This window comes from Varanus komodoensis, unplaced genomic scaffold, assembly GCF_004798865.1.
Source record: "Varanus komodoensis strain SLA01 unplaced genomic scaffold, ASM479886v1 scaffold1, whole genome shotgun sequence".
Taxonomy (NCBI): Eukaryota; Metazoa; Chordata; class Lepidosauria; order Squamata; family Varanidae; genus Varanus; species Varanus komodoensis.
In genome coordinates, this window is record NW_025335268.1 from 53,725,888 (window position 1) to 53,749,992 (window position 24,105).

A 24,105-nucleotide genomic window follows, 5' to 3' on the forward strand; every position below is an offset into this window, starting at 1 on the left:
GGGACGTGCGAGAAGCTGTCGCAGGCGCTCTGGCTTCGCCTCTTACTTTTTTAAGGTCGCACAAATTGCTTTCAATTAGGTGCTTTCAAAAGGGTGCAATCCTATGCATGTTTAGACTGAACAAACACCTATAACTCCTAGTACGCCTCAGCCACAGGCGTAGGATTGTCCTTTTAGTGTTCTATCGTGAAATTTAATTCTTTAATACTATATGTACATTTTATTTTGGATTTCGATTTTATTGTTATCCTCCTGGAACACCCGTGAGTTTATAGTTAATTAACTATTCACACAGTGTACCCACCAATGGAGTGGTTTGTCAATTTATTCATTGCAGCCTATAAAGGTTCTATAGAGCATTGTTACTTTCACCAGCAGGGAATGGGCACTGAAAAAATGACAACACACAAACTTGAGGAAAAAATATTTATGCACTAATTTCTATATATTTGCATCGTGTTTTCCCCATATCTCATATTCATAGCAAACTGCCTTCTAACAAAATGCCATCTCATTTCAAAAATAATACCATTTTACCTACCTACCCACCCTTTCGGCTACTAATTCTGTATCTTGTTTGTATACAGTTCATTGCTATCAGTAAGAAAATACATGTGACTTGTCTAGAAATGTGGGAATGAATATAGGATTAGATGCATCCCATCCTAAGCAGTGAAAAAGGGAGATTTTTACAGCCCAGTCCTCTAAATCTAGTATTACAAGATCAGTTTTAGATGTGCTTTGCAAAGCCTAATGGTTTCGCTAGGTTCAAAAGTGACATGCATTGAATTTTGTCGACCAAGGGCACAAGTTGTAAAATTTATAATTTTTTTCCATCTAAACATAATTAGGATTGTGCTCTGAAAGAAAAATGACTGTGCTGCCTTAGAGAGGGCTGAATTAACCCAAATTCTAGGAAAGGTACCCATAGAAGTTTATTGGAAGCATGTGCTTAATCTATTTCATAATCATAATAATCATCCATGTTTACTCTGGGATTAGAGAGATCATCAGCATTGGTCTTCTTTCCAATTTCCTTCCCCTCTTCAACTGAATATGCACTGTTATGTACACACAAATGTAGGATCCTTTTGGAAGACATCCAGCTCTCACCCTGGCTTTCTGCTGGTGAGCTGCACTGTCCTCCTTTGACATCTGTTCCTTTGGCCATAAGCACCCTTCTGGTTCTGAGGAGATCACAGGTGCAATTCCATGGGTTGCCATCCAGATAGAGGTACCTGAGACGAGGCAAATATTTCAAGAGGCTGTAATTTAGGGTGGATATCTTGTTGTTCCGTAGATTTAAAACCTGCAGGTGCATTAAGTTTGTCAGTTCTTGTTCTTCAATTCTTCGTATGCTGTTTCCTTTCAGATCCAGTCTAGCTAGTGTATGCGGGAGTCTCAAGTAAAAAAGAAAATTATATATTCACATTATTATGTTTATAGCATCTTCAAGCATTTCAAGTACTTTGCAGTACTTATCTCTTCCTACTAATAACCCTGTTATTAGGATGAGAAATACTAATTTGTCCCCCAGCTAATGCCACCCAGTTAGATCTACAGCTTGCACACAGACCAAACCACAGTAGGGTGTAATTTCAGTCAGAACTCCTCTGTAGAACATGGTGGTTTAGTACGGATTGGTTTCCACAAAGCCTTAAGTCCTGGCACTATTGTTGGTTTTTAGAAATCAAACACTTAAGGTAGCAGTTCAGCCACTAGGCTGAAATATATTACATGTTTGTGGATTCTGAATAAATATCAATTATGGTATTTATATGGCACTCACAATTCAAGGATCCAGATGCATCATACACCATTCCAGCCACCCTTTCCTTTATCCTCAAAGCAAGCCTCTGTGGTAGCATAAGCCAAGACATAGTCACTTTCTTAAGGTCACCCCATGAGCTTCATAGCTGATGGAAATTTGACCCAGGTGTACTTCCAGATGAGGCTTTTATCATACAATTGCTTTGCCTCATTCATGGAATTTTATAATGACAATTTTGTCTTCCATCTGTAATTCTGCCAATTTTCCACTGTTTCTTCCATCTATTTTCCTTCCTGAAAAGCAGAGGAGCAAATGGCAGAATTGCAACCTACCTCACAGGGTTGTTGATGGAGAGATGCAGAATGATATTTAAAAGTTATTTAAAAAAAGGCAGGATATATCTTTAATATATAAATGTTGTCTTTCTGATCCATAGTGCTAGAAGTAGTCTGTCTGATGCGGGCGACCTGTAAGCCAAAACATCTAGAGGGCCACAAAGTTGCCCACTTGAGTCATAGTCCAACAATGGCCACTATACCACACTGGCTAGCAGGGATCCCAACCATTTAATTATTTTGCAGTAGAATTTTCTAGACTCAAAGAAGGGGAGTACACCGCAGTTGTCCTATTCCTTCCCCCCTTAGGTTCTAAGTCTTGCAACATAAGGTAAAAGTATTTTGTCCATGAAATATAAATGTTTACTTTAATCCCCTCCACTACCCAGTTCTGTCTTAAGTTGTGTCACCTTAAGTTTAGTTACTTACCTTAATGGAATAGAAGTAAGTTGATTTTTTTCCAGTGCTAGATTGGACAGAAGTGTGCATTTCTCAAGTGCCCCATCTTCAAATGTGGTAACCATATTGTTATCAAGGAACAAATGCTTGAGGCCCTGTAGATCCTGAAATTCTTGTACTTTAATTATCTCAATTAAGTTATTACTGCAATCAATTTTCTGTAGTGTGGCAGGTAATCCAATTGGAATTATTTGGAGTTTGTTCCCAGACAATTCCAACCTAGTTAAGCTGGAAAGAAACTGCATGCCATCCACTGATGAAAGCTGATTTTCAGACAAGCAAAGTTCTGACAAGTTTGCCAGTTGTTTCATGTCTTCAAATTTTAGCATTTTTAGTTGGTTTCTGTTTAACTTCAATGACAATAAAGAATTAGGCAGATCGGGAATGTTTGTCAATAAATTGCCATTTAAATTGAGAAATAGCAAATTGTGAAAAAATGTGAAAAAACTTCCTGAAAAAGATTGCAGCTTATTATTCTCCATGCTAAGATACTTTAGATTGGGAAGATGAAATGGTCTGGACACAGATTCCATATTATTTCCATCTAATGTCAAACTCTGTAAACTGCTAAGGACAGAAAAAGTACTAAATGAAAGAGTTATGACCAGATTGCTTTGGATATCAAGTACCCTTAATTTCCTTAAGCCCTCAAAATCAGATTCATGAAGAACACTTATCAAATTGTTCCCAAGTTTCAGTACTTCAAGGTTTCCTGGGAGTGAGGTGGGTATGCGCCTTAGTTTATTTTTCCAGAGTTCCAGGGTTCTCAGAGCATCCAAAGTTTTGAAAGTGTTGGTCTCTACCGATTCTGTCCCACTGCAAGTCAAGATAAATTCTTCAAGGACAGACATTCTGTGAACATCAGCAATCTAAGGGACAAAACCCAAGGCCAAATTATTTTTGGCAAAACACATTCAGTAAAAGTTAACCTAATTTCCACACCCATAGGATGGACATAATCAGGAACACCATCCATTCAGATGCCATTACCATGAATGGGAATTATGTACGAGTTTCAAGCCAGGAATATAATCCAGCCAAACTGGGTTTAGTGCATGTTCCATGGTGAACTGGAGCTCTCTAGAGGCTTAGCATGGAATATACAAAACACAGTCCTAGGCATGACTGAAATAAATGCCATTTAAAACAATGCAATTTACTTCAAGATGAAAATAGGACTGTGTTGTTACATAGGAATAAATTTTACTAAGCACAGTGGGACATATTAAAGAATGAGTGGGCAAGATTGCAGACGTGCATCCTAATTAGTCACACATGCTTACTCAGGAGTAAACTAATTTAGAATAAGCCCAGAGAACATAGGATTGTGCAGACCCCCCATGCCTGAGGTCATAAGCACCGCTATGGCCTCAAGAAAAAAACTTTTAGTTCAATAGCTTGCTACCCTGCAGCTACCCCAGAAAGAATCAGACCAGCTGCTTTCTGAGGTTACAAATATGGCTATGGAAATACAGAAAATTGGACATCCTGGTGGGCAGGGAGTGGAGAAGCACAATCTTACGGCTTCTCCAGCAGCATCCGAGCACCTCTGGTACTGCACTGTGTCTAGACAGGCTCAAAGGCCCATCTAAAGGAAAAGTGACTTCCTTCTCTTTAGAATCAATATGAGGAACATATAGAATTCAACATGCACATGGAGTATTATTCATGAAACAGCAGATAGGCCAATGAACATGCCTAATATATTTGCTTATTATTGGCTTCATAAATTGTTGTTTCAATGTCTTGTTGGTTTTTTAGACTATCAGTAAGCCCTTTACTAAAACAGTAGGATCTGGGGGTAGGATCTGATTGCAGGCTTATCATGGGCAATTTGCAAATATGGGCCAATGGTGTCTATACACAGATTGTGGACCTTGGAAGAAGGGAGGTTGCCGAAGGTTGTTTCCAGAATGGGGCAGGTCAGCAGAACTCACCGAAAGGTGTTCTACCAACCAGTCCCATTCCAGTAACAAATGCTTCCACTGGTTTCCAGGGCTGCCTTCAGACGTGCCTATTTACCATTGTGCTGGAGGTAGATCCAGCTCACGCAATAAAAGCAGAAGCAGTGCAGCAGCAGTACCGGAAACAGTCCCCTGCATTTGTATCTGTTTGATTACATGGAAGCTGGTGAATACAACTTTCTTTTTTGAAAAAGGATTTGAATGATGAAGAAAACCCTAAAAGACTAAACACTAAATTGAGTTATAAGCATGGCAAAGAATTAATCCATGAAACATGGAATACCTGCTAGTTGCAGATTTCATTTGTAACTTAATATCCATTACCTTGTGTTCACTGATCTAGAAGGCTTAGTGCAAAAACATAAGACATGCCTATCAATGATCCCATGGCCCTCTTAGATAGCAAGTAAGGGGAACTGCTAGATACTTTAGATTCCTAGATGAGGTCAAAAACCAAGTTCTGACCATGGAGTTCAGGATCCGCGCTCTGATCCTCCTCTTTGTCTTACAGCCAGTATTGAAAGAATAGCACCAGCTGCTTTTCCAAGGCTAAAAAAGCAGAGTTGAGTAAGTGGGGGGGGGGGGGGGAGAGGCATTTTGGGTGCAGAAGGGGAGAAGAGCAAGGAGGCTGGCAGGATACAAGGTATCCTGAGAGTGCTCCAGCCTCCTTTCCACCTGATCTAAAGTGTCTTAGCTAGTTTTTCAGCACAGCAGAAGATGCAGGGAGGTGAAGATGACCTCTGCTCTGCATTGCATGTCCACAAGGCTCTGATTTTGAAGACTTACAAGTACTGAGATCAAAACAGTCTGTGCCCTCAGTAACAGCAAAGAATTGAGCTGGCTAACAAGTGTAGGGATGGAGCTAGTTCCATTCTAGAAGATGGGTCAAAGATATCCTGGAACACTTTGTATATGGTTAAACAAAGTGTAACCATATACAAAGATCAATGGGACTGTGATCTTATATGTACTAACCTACTCTACTGAAATACTCTACTGAACCATTGGGACTTAGTTCTGATTACACCTACCTAAGGACTGTGCAATTAATCACTGATTTCAGGGACATTTTCCCACTTTTGTAATTGGCAGAATAAAAGATCAGCATCACCTTGCCTCACAGTTATTAAGGGCAAATCTCATATATGTTTTCAGTAGATGGAACAAGGTCTTATTGATCTTGACAAGAACAATAAGACTTTGACAAATTTGTGTTACCACTGCAGTCAGATCAGGATTTGACAGAATAGTCAATTACATTGATAAAGAACCATCATTTTTCTTTCCAGCCATGACATGTAAATACTACTTTTCCTGCCCCCAAAACTGAGGGTATATTTTACACTAATGAGCAAACAGAGACTTGTTTGTAAAAGAAAAGTTACTGGTCTGGCTCATATATTATGACTACTCAAATCAGTTTTGGCTGCAGTCTAAAGGCCTGTCCCCAGATATCCCAGAGATACAAAGAATGGGGGTGGAAGTGGGGCTGATCAGCTATGGCTTCTTATTAAACCCTGTGAGCAAGCTCAACATCTGTGGTGGTGTGACAACTCTTAATCATGGATAGCAGCATTCATAGATCTTGCACTTAGAGTGTGTGTAGCTTGTGCAAAACAGAGAACCAAAAAGCAACTAATATTTGTTTAATGAGCTAAAAGGTAGTGGAGTTTTGCCCTCAAAGTCCCTAAATAGAATGAGCAAAGTTTAATTTCTAAAATAAAAAACTCAGCAGGTTTCTCTTTTTCATGCAGAAATCCTGCCTATTCTTAAAGACTTCAGAGTTTTAATCTCATGCTTATTTTTATTGGAGTAGGTTCTGCTGAATTCAGTGGGATTTACTTCTAAGGAGAGGTGAATTGAACTACACTGTAAATATAGACTGCTTTGGGAGCCCTTGCCTAACTAGCAATATAATTTAATGGAAATAAATGAAGTGGATATGTGGGGACAATATGCAACCCATGGCAAATCTGTCTTCTTCCTCTTGCTCCATCTTATCTGTTCTTGTTCCTGCCAATTTGCTTTGGGTGTGGAACTCTTGTTTTGCTGCAAGAGGTAAGCAAGAAAGGTAGAGCAAGGGAGAAGCGGGAAGGGGGTGCATGGCAACATATTATCCTGATGCATTGAGGCGGAGATGGGCAACCGTGTCCCCCCAGATGTTGTTGGATTCAAATACTCATCACCACTGGCCACTAGGGCTGCAGCTGCTGGAAGAGCCACAGCATTTGAAGCAGCAAACTTTGCCTATAGCTGATCTGAAGGAACAAATGCAAATGCCAGGTAAGCACTGAGACATCCTAGGGCTCAGCCCTGTCTAAGTATCACACCTCTGTTCCAAGAGGCCTTCCTACACCTATAGCTGTAGGAGGTACTTCTGATATAGATGGGTCATACCATACATGCTTATTATTACATGTTAAACCCACATTTTCCTCTTTCAAGAAACCCAAGGCAGTTTACATAGTCTTCCTTCAGTCTATTTTTATTCATAACAGCAAACTTATGAGGTAGGTTAGACCTAAGGGCAGTGACTAGTTCACAGTTACTAAGTGAGCTTAAGGCCAAGTGGGAGGAAAACTTGGGATTATCTAAGCCCCAACCCAACATTCTAACCACTTCACTTTACTGGCTCTCTTTTATTAATTCCTATGTTCCAGAGTCTAGCCCTTATACAGTCTGGCTCAGTACAGGCTGGTACCCTCTTTAATCCAACATGATAGCACCCCACTTCCTCCCCACAAAGGCATTACTCTTCTATGATGGCAGAGGTTACTTCAGGAATTCTGTATATTGCTCCAAAACCATTTCTTTCATCTTTTATTTAATTTAAAGGAACAGTTATGGCTGAAACTCTACACCCACTCAGTAGAGGGTAACTCACCTTGATATCAGTAGAACTCCTGAACAAATATATTTAAAATCAGACTGTACAATTAATTAAAGACTGCAACTGAGAAACTGCTTGCTGTGGTGTAGTCAAAATCCAAAAAATGCTGTAATAAAATGCTGAACTACATCATATAGAGGTTTGTAGTAAACAAATACAAACACAAGTGAAGCCCAGCAAATTGGCCATACAATGAAGTTGCTCCTCTAAACGTATTTTGATCTGCTACCTGCAACTAGCAGGTGGTAATACTTCACTGTGATGAAAAGCTTGACTTGCATATCAAAACCTATTAAATGCACAAGAGCAAGCCCAGCAATGCTTTTCCTAGCCATTTGGCAACCCTATCACAGGAAATCACCAGCACCAATACAATGAATTTGTACAGTGAATGTTTCCTTTATACATGCTCAAATCAACTGAATTTATTTCTTATGAGCTAATGGAAAATAGATATGCCATTGGGAGCTTATAGAAATCCAGTTTATTTAAAAACTCTGAAAATTGTACCCAGAGTACAGAAATGCCTATAGAAGTTTTAGAAGCCACATAATCTGAGCCACAGTGCAATTAATCCAAAACTGGATTTATGTTGATTTGCATTTTAGTGCACAGTGCTGCTGGACTTAGTCTCACATATTTAAGTCAGTGGGCTACGTGCAAATATTTAAAGGAAAAGATCTTTTGATTTCAATGGAACTTGGGTTTTTCTTCCTTGCACCCAAAAGCAACTTTCAGCTATAGCTGTGAGTCAGGGTACAACTTGAACTCAATGAGATGAAGTCACATGTAGGATTGCTCTGTAGGCATCAACTAAGTTTAGCTGGATCCGGGGCAAGGTATAGGGGATTGGCATGCCTGTACTCTCAACAACCAAACTTTTCATAACTTACATCTGACTTCCATATTTTGCCCTCTAAAGGGAATAGTTTTCCATTGCCTATATTAGTAAACAACCAGTAAAACACTGTACATATACTATCTATAAATCTATAGATAAACAGATTAAATAATGACTCTAAATGGAAGGGCTAGAGGATAATTGTAAATATGTCTGTGGATTTCACCATTTCTGGCTTAAATGGACTAACAGTAGGACAATGTACAGTGAAAGACATGTTACAGCATATTATTTCTACTTTATCATTGTGAGTGTGAGTGTGTGCGTAGAATCCAGTCCACAAAAAGAGTAGCAAGCATGAGAAAAGATTTATTCAATTGCATCTCCATGCTTTTGCCTGACAACTCTCAATTTTGAAAAAGAGGAAACTACACACAACAATATGCCTCGTGTTGCTTAAGACTGTGGAGCTTATTTCCACATTAGTGCACATAGTATCAGGCCATACATGTGGATCATGTGTCTTCAAGCTAGGTTCTACCCTGTCTTCCACCACCACAATTCCCCACTCTCATTGGCCCCCCTCCACATACTTTTCCTCCTCTACCCTTCTTTTTTGTTCAAAATGAGAGGTGAGGGAGAGTTCTGTAAAACTTGAAAAACCATTGTGGTTTTCAGATGGATCAAGTACAGAGAGTATGTTCTTCTTTCATGCATTTTAAATTCTCAGAAGCAAACTTGAACTGGGTTTCCCACACATGGATGCATAAAGCTGCAGCCTTGACATGACCAGATGCATACAACGGGTCTCCTGATCTTTTAAGAATTGTGTAGAGCAGAGATTTCTGCAGAAGGCGTTCCCCTTTTAACAACAAAGCTTTCCCTGCCAAAATTATCTCTTCTGTACAGCAATCAAATGTGTAATAGCCCTGTTCTCTTTTTCATCTGGCCTACCTCACTGAAAATATAGCCTACTTGATGATAATTGCAACCTACCTGGAGTTTTTTGATCTTGCTGTGAGTGATGTGGATTCTGTGGATAGAAGAAGCAATCTCTTTAGGCACTTCTCCTACTCTGAAGCAGTGCACACTTGAGTGAGCTAGGTCACAGCTGCATTTTCGTGGACACACTGGAGTTACAGCCCTGCAAAGATGAAACAAAACGAGCATAGTGTAAAACAGCTGCATCTTCCCGAATAGTACCAAGCAATTGTGATCCATGGCATGAATTTAGGTGCCATGTGCTCTTTTATAACGTAACAACTGATAAAAAAATAAATACAGCCGTGTCTTCTATGGTGGGTGGGTGGGCAGAAAAGACAGTATCTTAACTTCCTTGGGTTAAAATATTAGCAGGTATCACAAAGAGCAAAAGGTTTAAACAATGATAAGGAATCTTTATTTTGGCTGGCTTGGGAAATTGATCTTATTTATTGCCCGACATCTAGTCTGCAAACACGTCTACTATCTGTAGTTTCCTAGTTTGGTCAAATATGACACCACAGAATGTGTCGAGAGAAAAGATAAAGAGCTATTTTATAGTAGGCTATAAAATATTTAGATTTTCAACAACCCTGCATTTAAAAAAGCACTAGGAAAAAAGACTCTGAAGCACCACTTTCATCCCCCTCTACTCACATGCTCTAGAAGAGTTTGTTTTGCTGAAAAAGTGGTTTCTGATTTTTGTTTTTTACACATTTCAGTAATACTTATCATTGGTCTAAAAGAATGATACATGCATGATACAGTCTGGTGCAGAAAGCTGTTACTTAGAGATCCCCCACTCCCACCCGCTAAGTTCTGAGGCTGCGATTCTATATCCACTTATCTGGGAGGAAGCCCCACTGAAGTAAGTGGACCTTACTAATATCTGCTTTTTTGTAATAATAACTGTATAAAATGGGACCTGCACAGTGTTGTAGTATATCCTTACCTCCTGGCTGAGTTCTTGCTATTCAGGAGGATGGCCGGCCGGCATTGCCTTCCTCCATGTTATTCCATTCTTTCCTTCCTTGCCCATCCTGCCCCCTGCAATTCTTTCCAAATGGATGCTCCTTCTCCTTCTTCAGTGCTTAATTCTTATCGAGTTATCTTTTGCTTTTAAAAAAAAGTATTTCTACAAACCTCCCAAGTATACTGAAACTGCCCTCTTATTTCTCAGCCGTCTGGTGGGTACGTACCACCCAAGTCTGGTGTGTTACTCTATAAAATAGTTATCCTGAAGCATTTTTATCTTTTCCCATAGGGGAGATGCTCCAGCCTCTTCATCACTTTAATTTCCTTCTTAAATATCTTTTGCAGTGTTTCAGTGTTTTTAGGCAGCCTAAAAGTATTTTAAACATTTATTACATTTGTATACACATTATCAGCCAAAGCTGTCTGGGCAGTTCACAAAACAAAACTTTATAAAATACCATAGCATAGTAAAATATATGGCATAGTGGTTAAGAGCATGGGACTGGGACTCAGGTGATCTGGGTTTAAGTCCCCGCTTGGCCATGGAGCCAACTGGGTGATGAGTCACAGACTCTCAGCCCAACCTACCTCACAGGGTTGTTGTTGTGGAGAAGGAGAATGATGTAAGCTGCCTTGAGCCCTTTGTAGGAAAAAGGCAGGATATAAATCGATATATATATATATATATATATATATATATATATATATATAATCCATTGGTTTTTAATTAGTACATAAATGTAGATATGGATATAGAGGCGGTTGCTATTTATATTTATTAATTTGTTACATTTATAGCCTGCATTTTTCTCCAAGGTGCTCAGGGGGCATATGTGATCTTCTTCTGCCTCTCTATTTTACCATCACAACAACCCTGTGAGGTAGGTTGTGCTAAAAATCACTGATTGGCCCAAAGTCACCCAGTGAGCTTCATGGGAAGTGGGGACTAGAACTCAAGTGTCCCCAGTCTAATATTCTAATCATTACACTATGCTAATTCTAATATAAAGCCATTATGATGATCCCTACCTTAGTAATTCCCCAACGTGAGTTTTCCTTTTTCACTGACACTGCCCTGTCAGCCATGGCCCCAAAATCCATTCTATTGCAGTCACATTTTCCTTTCCATTTACTTACATAAAAACTCTTGCAATTTTCTCATCCATTTAAAAAGATTCTCCTAGAACTCTTCAGAGTCTGCCATAGGACCTCACCATCTTTAGTGACTTTTCTTTATCCAGAAACTTGTCTACTCGAGTGCTTAATCTAGCCTCCCAAATGTTTTTGGTCCTTATATCAAGCTTTGGAAGACCCTACAGCTTAGTCACGGCAGCCGCCCCTATGTGGCACCATTCCCTCTTCTCTCTCCCTCCCGTACAAAAACCCACTGGAAGCCCCCATTCAGGGACCATATGTTCCAACTGCTGTGTATTGAAAGCTGGTGTGGCATGGTGGTTTAGAGCTTAGAACTGGGTTCCAGTCCCTCTTTGACCGTGAAGCTCATTGGGTGACTTAGGGTTAGTCACTTTATCTCAGCCTGACCTACCTCACAGGATTATTGTGAGGATAAAAAGGAGAAGAGGCAGAGCATGTGAGCTGCCTTGTGTTCCTTGCAAGAGGAAAAAAGGCAAGATAGAGATGCAATGTAATAACGGCAACAGCAGCAACTAGGTAATACTAGACATTCTGGTTGTATAAAATCCCCTACATAATACATATTACTTCAGTTGCCAAGCACACAACTGACATTTATCCAATTCTTCCTCTTCTTCACCACCATAATCATCACCTCACGCCCCTCCCCAGGCTTTACAAGTGCTTCCACAGGCCTGACTTGTTCGAATGTTTGCCAACACTGAAAGGAAGATATTTTAGGTTCACTTAAATCTTCAGTTCATCATCATGACTACTGCAATCAAGTGGGGTTTGCTTCTGCTACACCGAGACCCTCATCCCATGCCACTCTCTGGGTGATTACTTGGAAGAGCACTCCCGGGTTGTGGGGCTCTGGACTTTGGTCCCAAGGTCCAGCATGAGCTGCCCCATAGGGCACAAAGCATAATGAACATCAGTAATCCAGGTTCTTCCATCTGTTCTTCTGTGGAGCAGCTCACCACTTATCCCAGGTAGGTTCTTGCAGCCTTGCAAACGTCTCTCTCTGCTCACTCAGATTTACTGGGCTTTGGGAAGGCAAGATTCTCAGGTGCCCCAGTGGGATGGGTGCCACTGCACCACTGCTAGGGTGTATAAACCAGCCAACCTGGGATGAAGAGAAATGAAGGCTGCTGTGATACTGCTAAGCTGAGTGGTCCTGTGGTGCAAAAGAGCAGGGAGGAGAGGGATGGGTTCAAAGAGCTGGCTAGTTCTTGTAAGAGGCGGGCTATTGGCCAGTCCAGTGCTCTCTCTGATTGGCTGTGATGTGCATGGATGGGCCTTCCCCATCTGCCTTGCTGTGGGTCTGTACCACAGCCTTAAACCTTTCTACCCACAGTGAATCTATGAATACTTTCCCTCAGATTTCCAGTTCATTGCATCTTAAATCCATCCATTATAGTACTGCTCCTGTTCTGCTTCACCTTAAGGACCAGTGTATAGTTTTGCACTTTCCTGGTTTGGGTTCACCATTAATTTTATTTCTGGTTTTTGTTTTTGTTTTTTTGGTCTAAGATTTTGGGTTGCTTTATGGATTTTTTGTTAAATATAAGATGTAAGATGTCCCAAGAAGTAGTTCTATACCACAATTATAATGCAAAACATCTTGGGCAATTTAACTGGAACGACAGAACATAGGTGGATTAAATAAATGCCCAGTATTTGAAACTTTTTTTTAGTGGGGTATGGGGGATACCATGCCCTTAGAAAAAGTCAAACAGGGATTTGTCCTTGGATTCTGGTATTTGAGTAAACTGCACCTGTCAGTGATAAAAATCTTTATTACACGAGGAATGTTTGTTGTGCTATTTCAACTTATACCTTCTCACGAAAAGACATTTGTTATCTTATCAAGAGCAAATGTTGCACCCTTTTATACACAAAGCCATTCCAAAAATTCAAAGGAAGCTGCTGCTTCCCAAAGTAAAGGAACTGTCCAAAGGAACTAGGCTGTCCTTCTAGCAGCCTGCAAATGAATAGGGGCCAGTCCAGAATTTGCAAAGCCTTTGACCAATCTGTTTAAAGCTGCAATCTTAATTGCATACTTAAACATGGTAGGACTTATTCTGAATACACACATAGAGTGTTGGACTGTTACACTTTAGCTCCCTCCAGTGCCAGCAATATTGTATTTTCTGTCTCTGGAACCCATGCAGCTTGCTATTGAATAGAGATCTGGTGAGCCTGTTTTGCTGTTTTTAAACCTTTTAGTACACACCACAGAGGTGGAGAGTAGGAATCTGTACCAACAAAACAACTGTTCTTTCAAGGATGAAGCAAAAATGCTTCCAGTTGTCTATTTGTAATCACAGTTGTTGGCACGAGGCAGAAAGAAAGCACATTTTTCTATTACACAGCATTGTGATCTGAGTACATGTTTTTGATTACAACTCCCAGAATTCCTAACCAGAGGCCATGCAGCTGAGGATGATGGGAGTTGTAATCCAACACATCTGCAGGGTACCAGGTTAAGTAAGCCTATACATTCTGTATATAAACAAAGCTAAGTCTTAGAAGCTGAGCTATTTTAAGACAACAGTGCATGGCTTATAACGTGTCTCTTCTAATTGACAACACAATTGAGCAGGGCTTTCTGTGCTATTCAGGGCTTTTACGTACAATTTAATTGTAAACTTGCCATCGGGGACTGCTTTAATTTGAATTTTTGCATGACGTTATATGAGAAATATGTTTCTTTTGTGCTGTCTTCCTCTGAGACTCCACTTTCTGGAGTTATTTCAAACACTCAAAATGTAACTATTTTGATTAGGGGAAATGCATTTTTTCTCTAGCTCAGATATTTAGTGATTATGTTTGCTGTGCAGAGAGAATGATTGCACAAGTATCATGGGCAGCTCTTGGATGTTTCCATTTGATCCTATAGTGATCCATTCCCTTCATTTTCTGTTGTCGATATTGTGATGAGTTTTAAAGACTGGGTGAGTATATTAAATAAGATCTATGCAAGACTCTCCCTGCTACACCCAAACTAAACTTTTCACAACAGTTTTGGATCTGCATTTGGCCAAGTAATCCTACGTTCAAATGATGTGGTGCGGGGAGAGATAACCTGCCACTATAGCTACCCAATTCTATACATGTGCAGCCAAGGAGAGGAGAGAAATATACACTATTTGAGCATCAATGGAAACAGCAGGCTGGGCACCCAACAGCCATAGAAAAACTGCCAATGTTCACAATTCAGGGCTGATGCAGTGGTGATAATCACATCATGCTTCACATTTATTTATTATTCCCATTTGTATCCTTCCACAACAGCTCCTAGTTGCACTCCCTGATCAGTTTACAATGATTAAGCAACATAACATTCTAAAGTCAGCAATACTAAAAACAATCCCAAAATCTCAATAATACAAAACATAACCAAGCAAATCATTATTACATAAAATCTTCATGTAATCAATTTTAAATAAATATAAACTAGGATAAAACTGTAAGCCAGAGTCAAGTTAAAATCAAAATTACCATTAAAATCAACTGTTAAAATAGAAAAGAAAACTGTCTTGATTGAAATTATAGCAGCATTGGTGCCAGGTGCACATCTCTGAGGAGTCTATTCCAGAGTTACACAGAAACATAGAAACGGAGCAAGTCAGAAGGGGCCTCCCGGGCCATCTAGTCTGACACCCGGCTCCAGCCAGCTCCGTTCACGACATGCCCACCATGTGCATGTCCAGCCTATCTTTGAACACCCTCTCCAATGGGGCCTCAACCACCTCCCATGGAAGCCCATTCCATACCCTCGGGGTCCTGACTGTCAGGAAGTGCTTCCTGGCATCCAAATGGAACCTTGGCTCCCTGAGCTTTGCTTCATTGGAGCATGTCCTGCCTTCCTCTGCAGGGGAGAACAGGTCCCTACCCACCTCTGTGTGACACCCCCTCACATACCTGTATGTTGCCAACAGATCTTCTCTGAGTCCCTTCTTCTCCAGGCTGAAGAGACCCAGTTCCCTCAGTCTCGCCTCATACGGCATCCCCTGCAAACCGGCCACCAACCTTGTGGCCCTACGCTGCATTGACTCTAACCTGGCTATATCCTTCCTGTAATGAGGAGCCCAAAACTGAGCACAATACTCTAGTTGTTATTGCGGAAGCCGTGTTGTGTGGCTGCCAGCCTCCCTTCCCTATCTAGCATCACTGGATCTCTCGCTATTATGAGCCTTTCCATTGTTTTTCCTACAATGGACGTAAGGCTAACTGGTCTGTAATTCCCCATGTCCCTTCTACTACCCTTTTTGAAAATTGGGACCACTGATACCACCCTCCAGTCCTCTGGAACTTCACCCGTTCTCCACGAGGCCTCAAAAATGGAGGCCAGCAGATGTGAGAGAACCCCTGCCAACTCTCGAAGTACTCTCGGGTGTAACCCGTTCGGCCCGGTGCCTTTGTAATGACCAGTGCCCTAAGGAGCCCCTCGACTTCTAGGGGGGGTGACTCTAATCTGTGCCCCTAAATCCCCGGCCTCATCTAATATCCCATGCGGTTCTCCCCCATCCTGCTTTGGGAAGAACACAGAGGCAAAATAGTCGTTTAGCATCTGTGCTTGTTCTGTCACATCAGTCACTGGATTCCCTTCCTCCTTATTTAGTGGTCCCACTACTTGTCTCCCCTTCCTCTTCCTATTTACTTGCTGAAAGAAGTCCTTTTTGTTGCTCTTGATATTCTTTGCAAGTCTCAGCTCATACTTAGCCTTAGCCTTGCAAAGAATCTTTCTGCAACAGGCCTCCTCCTCCCGGTATCACCTTGTCTTTTTGCCCCAGTACCCATTTCCTACGGAGGTTCCTTTGCATCTAATTCCTCTAATCACCTCCTTTTGCATCCATGGCAGCACTCTCCTTCGCCTCCCCGCCTTACTAACTAGAGGTATTGTCAAGGCTTGCGCCTCCAAAACCTCCCTTTTGGGTGCCATCCACCCCTCCTTAACTTGCTTGCCTTCCAGTAAACTATCCCAGGAGACTTTCCCCAGTCTGGCCTTCTGTTAGCCAAAGTTGGTCCTCTTGAAGTCCCAGCTTCTAGTGCTCAACCTGCTGCACGTTCCTATTCCCCTGATCTCAAAGCAAAGGATGGAGTGATCACTCACATCCAGAGCTCCCCTAATCTGCACCTCATCTATCAGTTCCTCCCTGTTGGTCAAGACCAAGTCAAGGATGTTTCCCTCCCTCATCACCTCTCGGACCCTCTGCTTGAAAAGTCCTCCCTCTATAACATCTAGGAAGCTACATGACCTGGCTGTCACCACTGAGTGAGTCTCCCAACTAATATCCGGGAGATTGAAATCTCCCATAATTACTGTGTTCCTCCCCCAAGATAGCCTTAGAATCTCATCTGTCAGGACATCATCCGGGGTCTCAAGTTGACCTGGAGGGCGATAACATACCCCCACTGTTAGTTCCCTCTCCCTGTCAAAACCCCTTAGTTTCACCCAAACTGCCTCTACCAGATCCCCTTCTGCACTGCATTCTATCTCACTGCATCCTATCCCTTCCCTGACATATAAAGCTACGCCCCCACCCCCTTTCCCTTCCTATCCTTTCTAAACAGGTGATACCCCTCTATGTTCACATTCCAGTCTTGCCTTTCATCCTACCAAGTTTCTGTGATCCCCACCTATTCCCAGGAAAGCTTCAAGCTCTTCCTGCTTATTATCCATGCTCCTAGCATTGGTGTACATGCACCTCAACTCCTTCCCACAGATTCCTTTCTTTGGAATCCCCCGCCTCCTCCTTCCTCCCATCTTCCCTGATACCGCTCCCCTCTTTCTAGGAGTCCTGTCAGCCCCTGCAGTACCTCTAACACCCTGGTCCAACAGCCCTGATCCTCTCCCCTCACTTGTCCAGTGGGGACAAGTTTCTGGGGGAACTGACCCTCCCCCCTGGCTCAGTTTAAAATTTTCCGGACAAAGCTCACTAGAGCATTTCTGAAGGACCTTTTCCCATCCTCGTGAGGTGCAACTTGTCTCTTGCCAGAAGTCCATTGGAAAGAAACTGGGTGCCATGGTTAAGGAACCCGAAGCATTCCTTCTGGCACCACACCCTAAGCCAGTCGTTCACCTCGGCGTCACTCCTTTCCCTGCCTGGCCCAAATCCTCAGACTGGTAAGATAGATGAGAAGGTCACTTGGGCCTTTAGGTCCTTGAGTTTCTTCCCCAAGGCCTTGAAGTCCCTGGTGATCCTGCCCACACCCTGCCTGGCTATGTCATTTGTCCCCAGATGGATCACCAGAAGCGGCTGGTGACCCACAGAGTGAACAAGATGCTCTACTCTATCCTTCACATGCCGGATGTGTGTGCCTGGAAGGCAACAGACCTCCCTCGCCTCAAGGTCAGGGTGGCACACTGCTGCCTCAGTGCCTCTCAGCAGGGAGTCCCCAACGACGGTCACCTGCCGCCATCTCTTCCCAGTGGTGGTAGACGGCCATGCTCTAGCCCTTGCTTCTCCTGCAGCAGCCTTCTGGCCGCATGTGGTCCCAGACCGGGGGTCCTTCTGTTCCCCTAAGGCCTTATCAGCCCCAGGCTCCTCAAGCAGAGAGAACCTGTTTCCCAGCTCCAGGTCGATGCCAGGAGGAAAAGGAGGCCGTGCTGGCCGCCTCCTCCTGTGGGTGACATGCCTCCATGTCTCCCCAGCTGTTCCTCCTGTGGCCCCTCTCTCAACCCTCTGTCTGGAGGGGGACTGCTCCCGGGGGGCCTGGAGAGCTCTCTCAGTCCTCAGACACCTCACCTTCTTCTCTAGGAGAGTCACCAGCTTGCACTGAGGGCAAGTGTATCCCTGGCCTCTCCTGAGGGAGGACAAACATGTTCCAGCTGTTGTAGCGGACAGCAACACCTGTGATTCCCGCCAAGGCCATATCCTGGCCTGACTTTGGGAACCCCTTAAAACCCTAACTTGTTTCCCCACCTTGTCTGTACTGCACTACTCTTCACTCGCCCAGTTCTCCCAGACAAACCCTCCCTCCCCCCACACACACACACGGACAAAATAAAAAATTAAAATAAAATAAAAACCTGAATAAGAGTTGGGGCACAACTACCAAAAAAGACCTTCTTCTAGCCACCATACCTCTCACTTCCCTGGGGGATGGCTTCTCAAGATGGACCTCCTCATTTGATCTTATGGGTAGGGACATACAGTGCAGGAGAAGGTGGTCCTTCAGGTACCCAGGGCACAAGCAGTTTAGGGCTTTATATGTAAGCACAAGGACTTAAAATTGAGCCTGGTAGCCAGTGTAGATGGTAGAAGACTGGTGTAATATGGGTCCACGGACTGATTCTTGGTAACAGTCATGTGGCCCTATTTTGAACCATTTTGAATGCCTGGATCATCTTCAAAGACACCCCCATGCGTAAGAATCCAACTAGGATGTTGACCCTGTGGCACATAAATGGAATCAAGGAACAGGAGATGAGAAGCACACCCACCCAATACAACACCCAAAACAATGCCATGGGAATCCATTGGCCCTGCTGGCATAGTGAGCCCAGGGTGGTAGCTTTGATGGATCTAGGAGCTCTTCTTTGCCCTCTCCAGATAGGGTGCTTTTCAGGGGACACCCCCAATAACAATTTGCCCATGTTAGTATTACAGAGTGCTCAATGGGTCAAAGGCAGTTTGTTTTTATTGTATGAATCAAATTTAACTTTAAAATAACTTTAAAGTTCTTCAGTGGTCTGTAATGTCCACAGAGCTTTAATGTAGATATAGGATTGGTGCAGCAGGGGCCGCATGAGGCCACCTTGTCTAATAGCGTAAGGACTGAGTCCTAAGAAAGACTGGCTCTGGTTCCAGAAGTTCTCAGCAACTTTACAGTATTCACAAACACTATTCACAACAGCATGTATGGCTGGCAGACAAGGGATCGAGCGACCTGTATCTTACTTTTAGTTTTACTTAAACTACATTCATTTCAGTGGGTTTATTCTAAATAGGGCTAACATAGGATATGATCAAGTAATCTCTCAGCCTGCTTGGTAGAAGGAAACCAGTGTGTGTGTGTGTTTAATTGCTTGTGTTAAAAAGGTGTTTAGAAAAGAGTTTCTGAAACCACATTCTGAAGACGAAGCAGCAAATTTCGGAGGGTTTCTCTACACCAGTTAAAGAGGTCTCACCCACCACACCAAGATGCCCCTTGTCCAATTCCTGTTTTATCCTCACAGTAGGGCAGAAAGAAGGAGTTGCACATTCTGGAAGATCTCCAGAATACAGAAGGGATCTGGGATCTTTACCAGTTCCCACGCACCTTTATGAAGCTTTAGCATAGAGGTGGGGATCAGCTCTCCAAATGTTGCCGTCCAACAACATCTGAACGGCGCGACGTTCCCCACACCTGCTTCAACCTGCTTCTGAACATAACCTAATGCGTTAAAAAAAGCACTGCTGAATACCACTTGACTTCGCGCTTGGGAGCTTCTCAAGAGGTATCTGGTTGACCACTGTGAGACGTTGGATTTTTAGGGCGCAAACCTGTGCCTGTTTAGACGGGAAGAAAAAGTCTAACAACATTCCCCATCAAGTTATTCTGGCTAGAAAATGTTGGTAGTTATCGGACTTTCTGCCTGTGTAAGCATACAGATGATTGCCCTTTGCTGGATAATGATGGGTTCCCGAGGACGATTTTTCTGTCTAATTGTGCATAGGATTAAATTCTCATCCAGCAGCAGCTCTTCCCGCCTTCACGAAAACAGAGCCGCGCAGTTGTACGGACTAACCAATCGATGATCTGGGGATCCTCCCAGCCGACTTGGCAAGCAGTTCTCCGTTGTGGCAGGCCGAACAAGCCGACCGCCGATCTTTGGGTAGGGGCTTTCGGTCTATCCGCTGACAGACGCGAAGCGGCTTTTGGCGCATGCGCCTCGGAGAAATTGCCTCTCAGCCGCCGCCGCTCCCCCCTCGAGGCCCGGCCAACGCCGCCCGCCGCGCCTCGCGGACGCTGACGGGGAGGGGAGGGGAGCGTCCCGCGAGCGCCGACGGGGGTTGGGCGCCCCCCGCCGGTGCGCTAGCGGCGCAGGCCTCGGCAAGGAGCGAGGGGCTGCCCGACGAGCCGGTCACCATGTCTGGCGTGGGAGTAGGCTCCTGCGGGGGGTCGGGCTCTGGGGCCTATGGCGGGGCGGCGGCGGCTTCGTCGTCGTCGTCCCCTGGCGGAGCCGGCGGCGGCGGCGGCGGACTGTCGATGTTCCGCTGGCTGGAGGTGCTGGAGAAGGAGTTCGACAAGGCGTTCGTGGACGTGGACTTGCTGCTGGGTGAGATCGACCCTGACCAGGCGGACATCACCTATGAGGGCAGGCAGAAGATGACCAGCTTGAGCTCCTGCTTTGCTCAGCTCTGCCACAAGGCGCAGACCGTCTCCCAGATCAACCACAAGCTGGAGGTAAGCTGGAGGGTGGGGGAAAGAGGAATCGCTCGCCGCCGGCCCTCTGGGTCCCCTGGAGTGAAGGAGGGGTCGGGGACTGGGATGCCTGGGGAAGAGGTAAGGTGTGTTACGTGTGTTGCATGTGTGTGAGAAGGCGCGTGGAGGAGGAGCTTTTTTTCTCATCTTCCTTTAGAGGCCATAGGAGGAAGCGGAACACCACCGCCCTCAATTTCCTTGTCTCTGAAATGGGAATAAATGGTGCGTTCTGTTTCTCAGGTTGGTTGAACAGTTTGGGTGTGAGGCAAGTCTGCCTGGTGCTGATTGAGTGGAGAACTCTAAATGAATCAAAACTTCCGTGGGATACATGCCTTTATCTGCAGAAGGGTCCATGTTTTGTACCTGGCGTCAGCTGAAAGTTTCTTTTGACTGATGCTGAGTAGCAGATCATAGGAGTAGCCTCTGCCTGAGGCCCAGTGTTTGTCAAAGTAGATTATACTGTGTTTGATGTACAAATGGTCTGATTAGGTAAAAGGTAGTTTCTTACTACCCTTTGTAGGGCATTTTTTTAAATGCCAGTGATAGGTCAGCCCTGTCATGATGTCCTGTGAGGCCACTACTTACTGAGACAAATGTGGGAAACATGGAAAAATAGCCAATGTAAAAACTACCCAACTGTCCAGACTCTTTCTGAATGTCTCTAATGAGGGAGAGCCCACAACTTCACCAGATAATGGGTTCCATTGTTGTACTGCTTTGTCAGAGAAGAAATTCTTCCCAGTGTCTAGTCTAAATCTGGTTTCTTTTAACTTGAGCCTGTTATTCCATGTCCTACACTCTCTGATGATTGGGAAAAAGATCCTGGCCTTCCTCTCTGTGACAGCCTTTCAAGTACAAGAGTATCCCTTCAGACTTCTCCTGAGGCTAAATATACCCAGTTCTTTCAAGCTCTCCTCACAGGACTTTGTTTCAAGTCCCCAGATCTTCCTTGTTACCCTCCTCTGAACCCTTTGCAGCTTGTCTGCATCTTTCTGTATCTGTGGTGCCCAGAACTGAACGCAGTGCTCCAGATGAATCCTAAGCAATACAGGGCAACAAACACTTCACATGTAGGGTGCAGTCCATTCCTTGCCAGCAGTCCAGCTTCCAGAATGTGTAGCCTGTGGTCCCACAATCCATACCTCTCATGTTGGGTCCATTTTCGTAGCCCAGCATTCACCTGGATTATTTGTTTTTCCCTGTCTGTTCCTCATTCAAGAATTGGAAGGATTGAAAAGAAAACCATTTCAGCTGCAAGGTGCTTGACTTTCCTCCCAGAGTTTCAAAGCCTGGTGTGATTTCTTGAAAGCTTCACTTTTATGTAGTACAATTAAAAATCTGCCTCTAAAACCATCTATATACACTACACATTCACAGCATAGTGAATCCTTGCTGAGGAATAGGTTTGTCATGTATGAATGCACTCTTGTGTAGTGCAGTGTCAAGAATGATTTATGCGTAGAACAGTGTCAGTTCTCTGTTCATGCATTCTCTCTTTCTCCTTTGTATACACAATAGGAGCAAATTAGAAGTATGTGATTGCAATCTGTGGAAAACAATAAGAAAATAATTTGTTATTTTCATCTTCCTTGTCTTTAAACAAAAAAAATTAAGTAAAATGGACTTATTTATGGAATTTGATTTAACTTTCTAGGAGCATCCCTTTGCACATGTAATAAGGCATCCCTGATGGTGAAGCATCTCTACAATACTGAGCTTATTTTCAAATGTTGACATTGGTGACCACCTTAAAGTGTAAGATCTGAGTTAGGTTATTCTTGGTTCTTCACCCATCTGATGCTAAAATAAAAACTGGCTTTCTTACAAAAATAACAGATGCATTTCAAAAGACTAAATGATGAAATACCACTGTTCCAATTTTACATTTTTATTCTAGCTGCATGCTTTGTGTAACTGTCAGTGTTACTGCAGTAATTGCATTGATCATCCAAAAACTAGTCTATACTATTAGAATCATTGAAATATACTGTAGAAGATGCTGTATCAACACAGAAAGCAAAGTGTTAATGTCCTAAAATACTATATGTACTAAAAAACCCCTATCATAACTTTACAGTTTTGTACTACTAAGTCCAAATTATAAGTACAATTATAGACAAGATGGAGGTCACAAACAACAAGCAAACAATCATAATCATACACCTATAATAAGTTGTAGCAGGCATAGGTATCATCATATTGAAAAAAGGATGAAGGGTGGATTACAGTCATCCAGTGATGGTAAGTATATGTAGATGGTTCAGTATATGTAGTCCTAAGTCCTAATGATCCACAATTTCAGAATTGTAGTTTGGTGAAGAAAAAAAATAGTTTGATGGTTTTATTTCTTCATATAATCTTCATATTTCACCAAAATAATTTCCCAAGAACTCTCTAGAGGAAAAACAAAACCAATTAGGTCTAAAGAGTCTTAGATATAAAATCATTAAGAGTGAAGTGTTGGGATTAGCTCATAGGACAGAGCACACCTTCATTGGTTGTCCTAATTTGTGTACTAATTTACATACTAATGTTGAAGGAATTATATAGGATTCATAGTTGTTTACTGATATAGTGCACATGTAATAGAGCCCATATCTTAATAGCTTCACATTCTGACAAAGTGGGATGCCTTACTGTTGTGCACTGTTAACCCATGTGCCAGTTCAGACAACACATCAACTATTCGAGGGCTAATCAAGCCATGATGGACTGTTATGTCAACAAAACCAGAGTTTCCAGTTGAAGACATCATTGTCTAGGTCCCTGGAAGCACCCTTAAGCTCTTTCCAGTTTAGTGAGGGTGGGCAGTTTGGATTAGAGGCAGCTAACACAGCTGGACTATGTTGTGGTCTCACTCCAAGGGGCGGGGGTGCCATCATAGAATTTTGATAAATTTTGATACATAGATTTAATATTTTGTTTCATAGCAAGCTTAAGTTGCAAAAAAGGACTTTCTTTTTGCAGTATTCAGAGCAACATGGTGAACATGTGTGGCTTGAGAATGTAGTTGTGATAACAAGACTGGTATAGGCTGTCATCTGTCTCTAGTGTTCACTTTTCTACAAGCATATACAAGTGATTAAACACTGAAGTAGTTTTTAATAATCCATTTACTATAGTCAGCTATAGGCAGTGGGGATGCCCCTCCCTATTGAAGTCATCCCATAGCACTATATTTGTGGAATGGTTTATCTACCTACAAGAGCCAAGATGTCTCTTTCCTGCAGAATGGATTAGTCTTGTCACAGGGTGGGGGTTTTGGTTCACCACAATAAAATGAACCAGGGAAGTGTATGCAAAATCAGTGTAGAGAAGGAAATGATTTTTGCAAGAAA

The 24,105-nt window shown here is 42.9% G+C and overlaps 2 protein-coding genes across 3 annotated transcripts in view; one reads left to right on the forward strand and one right to left on the reverse strand.

Moving 5' to 3' along the window:
• Window positions 1–5: 5 nt before the first annotated feature.
• Window positions 6–20,433, reverse strand: LOC123018320 (nephrocan-like). Its single transcript, XM_044420313.1, has 5 exons — window positions 20,288–20,433; window positions 20,091–20,171; window positions 9,257–9,404; window positions 2,536–3,434; window positions 6–1,400 (listed from the first exon to the last, which is right to left on the reverse strand). The coding sequence occupies exons 1-5, from the start codon at window positions 20,431–20,433 to the stop codon at window positions 953–955; spliced, it is 1,722 nt and encodes a 573-aa protein (XP_044276248.1). The 3' UTR covers window positions 6–952.
• GOPC (golgi associated PDZ and coiled-coil motif containing) overlaps window positions 20,246–24,105 on the forward strand; it is a 21,796-nt gene continuing 17,936 nt past the window's right edge. Inside the window, exon 1 of one of the 2 annotated variants that reach the window (XM_044425902.1) lies at window positions 20,246–20,749. In XM_044425902.1, coding sequence (XP_044281837.1) covers window positions 20,432–20,749 — 318 coding nt within the window. In that variant the 5' untranslated portion in view covers window positions 20,246–20,431. The remainder of the gene's footprint in view (window positions 20,750–24,105) is intronic. The other variant, XM_044425893.1, reaches the window with a different exon arrangement.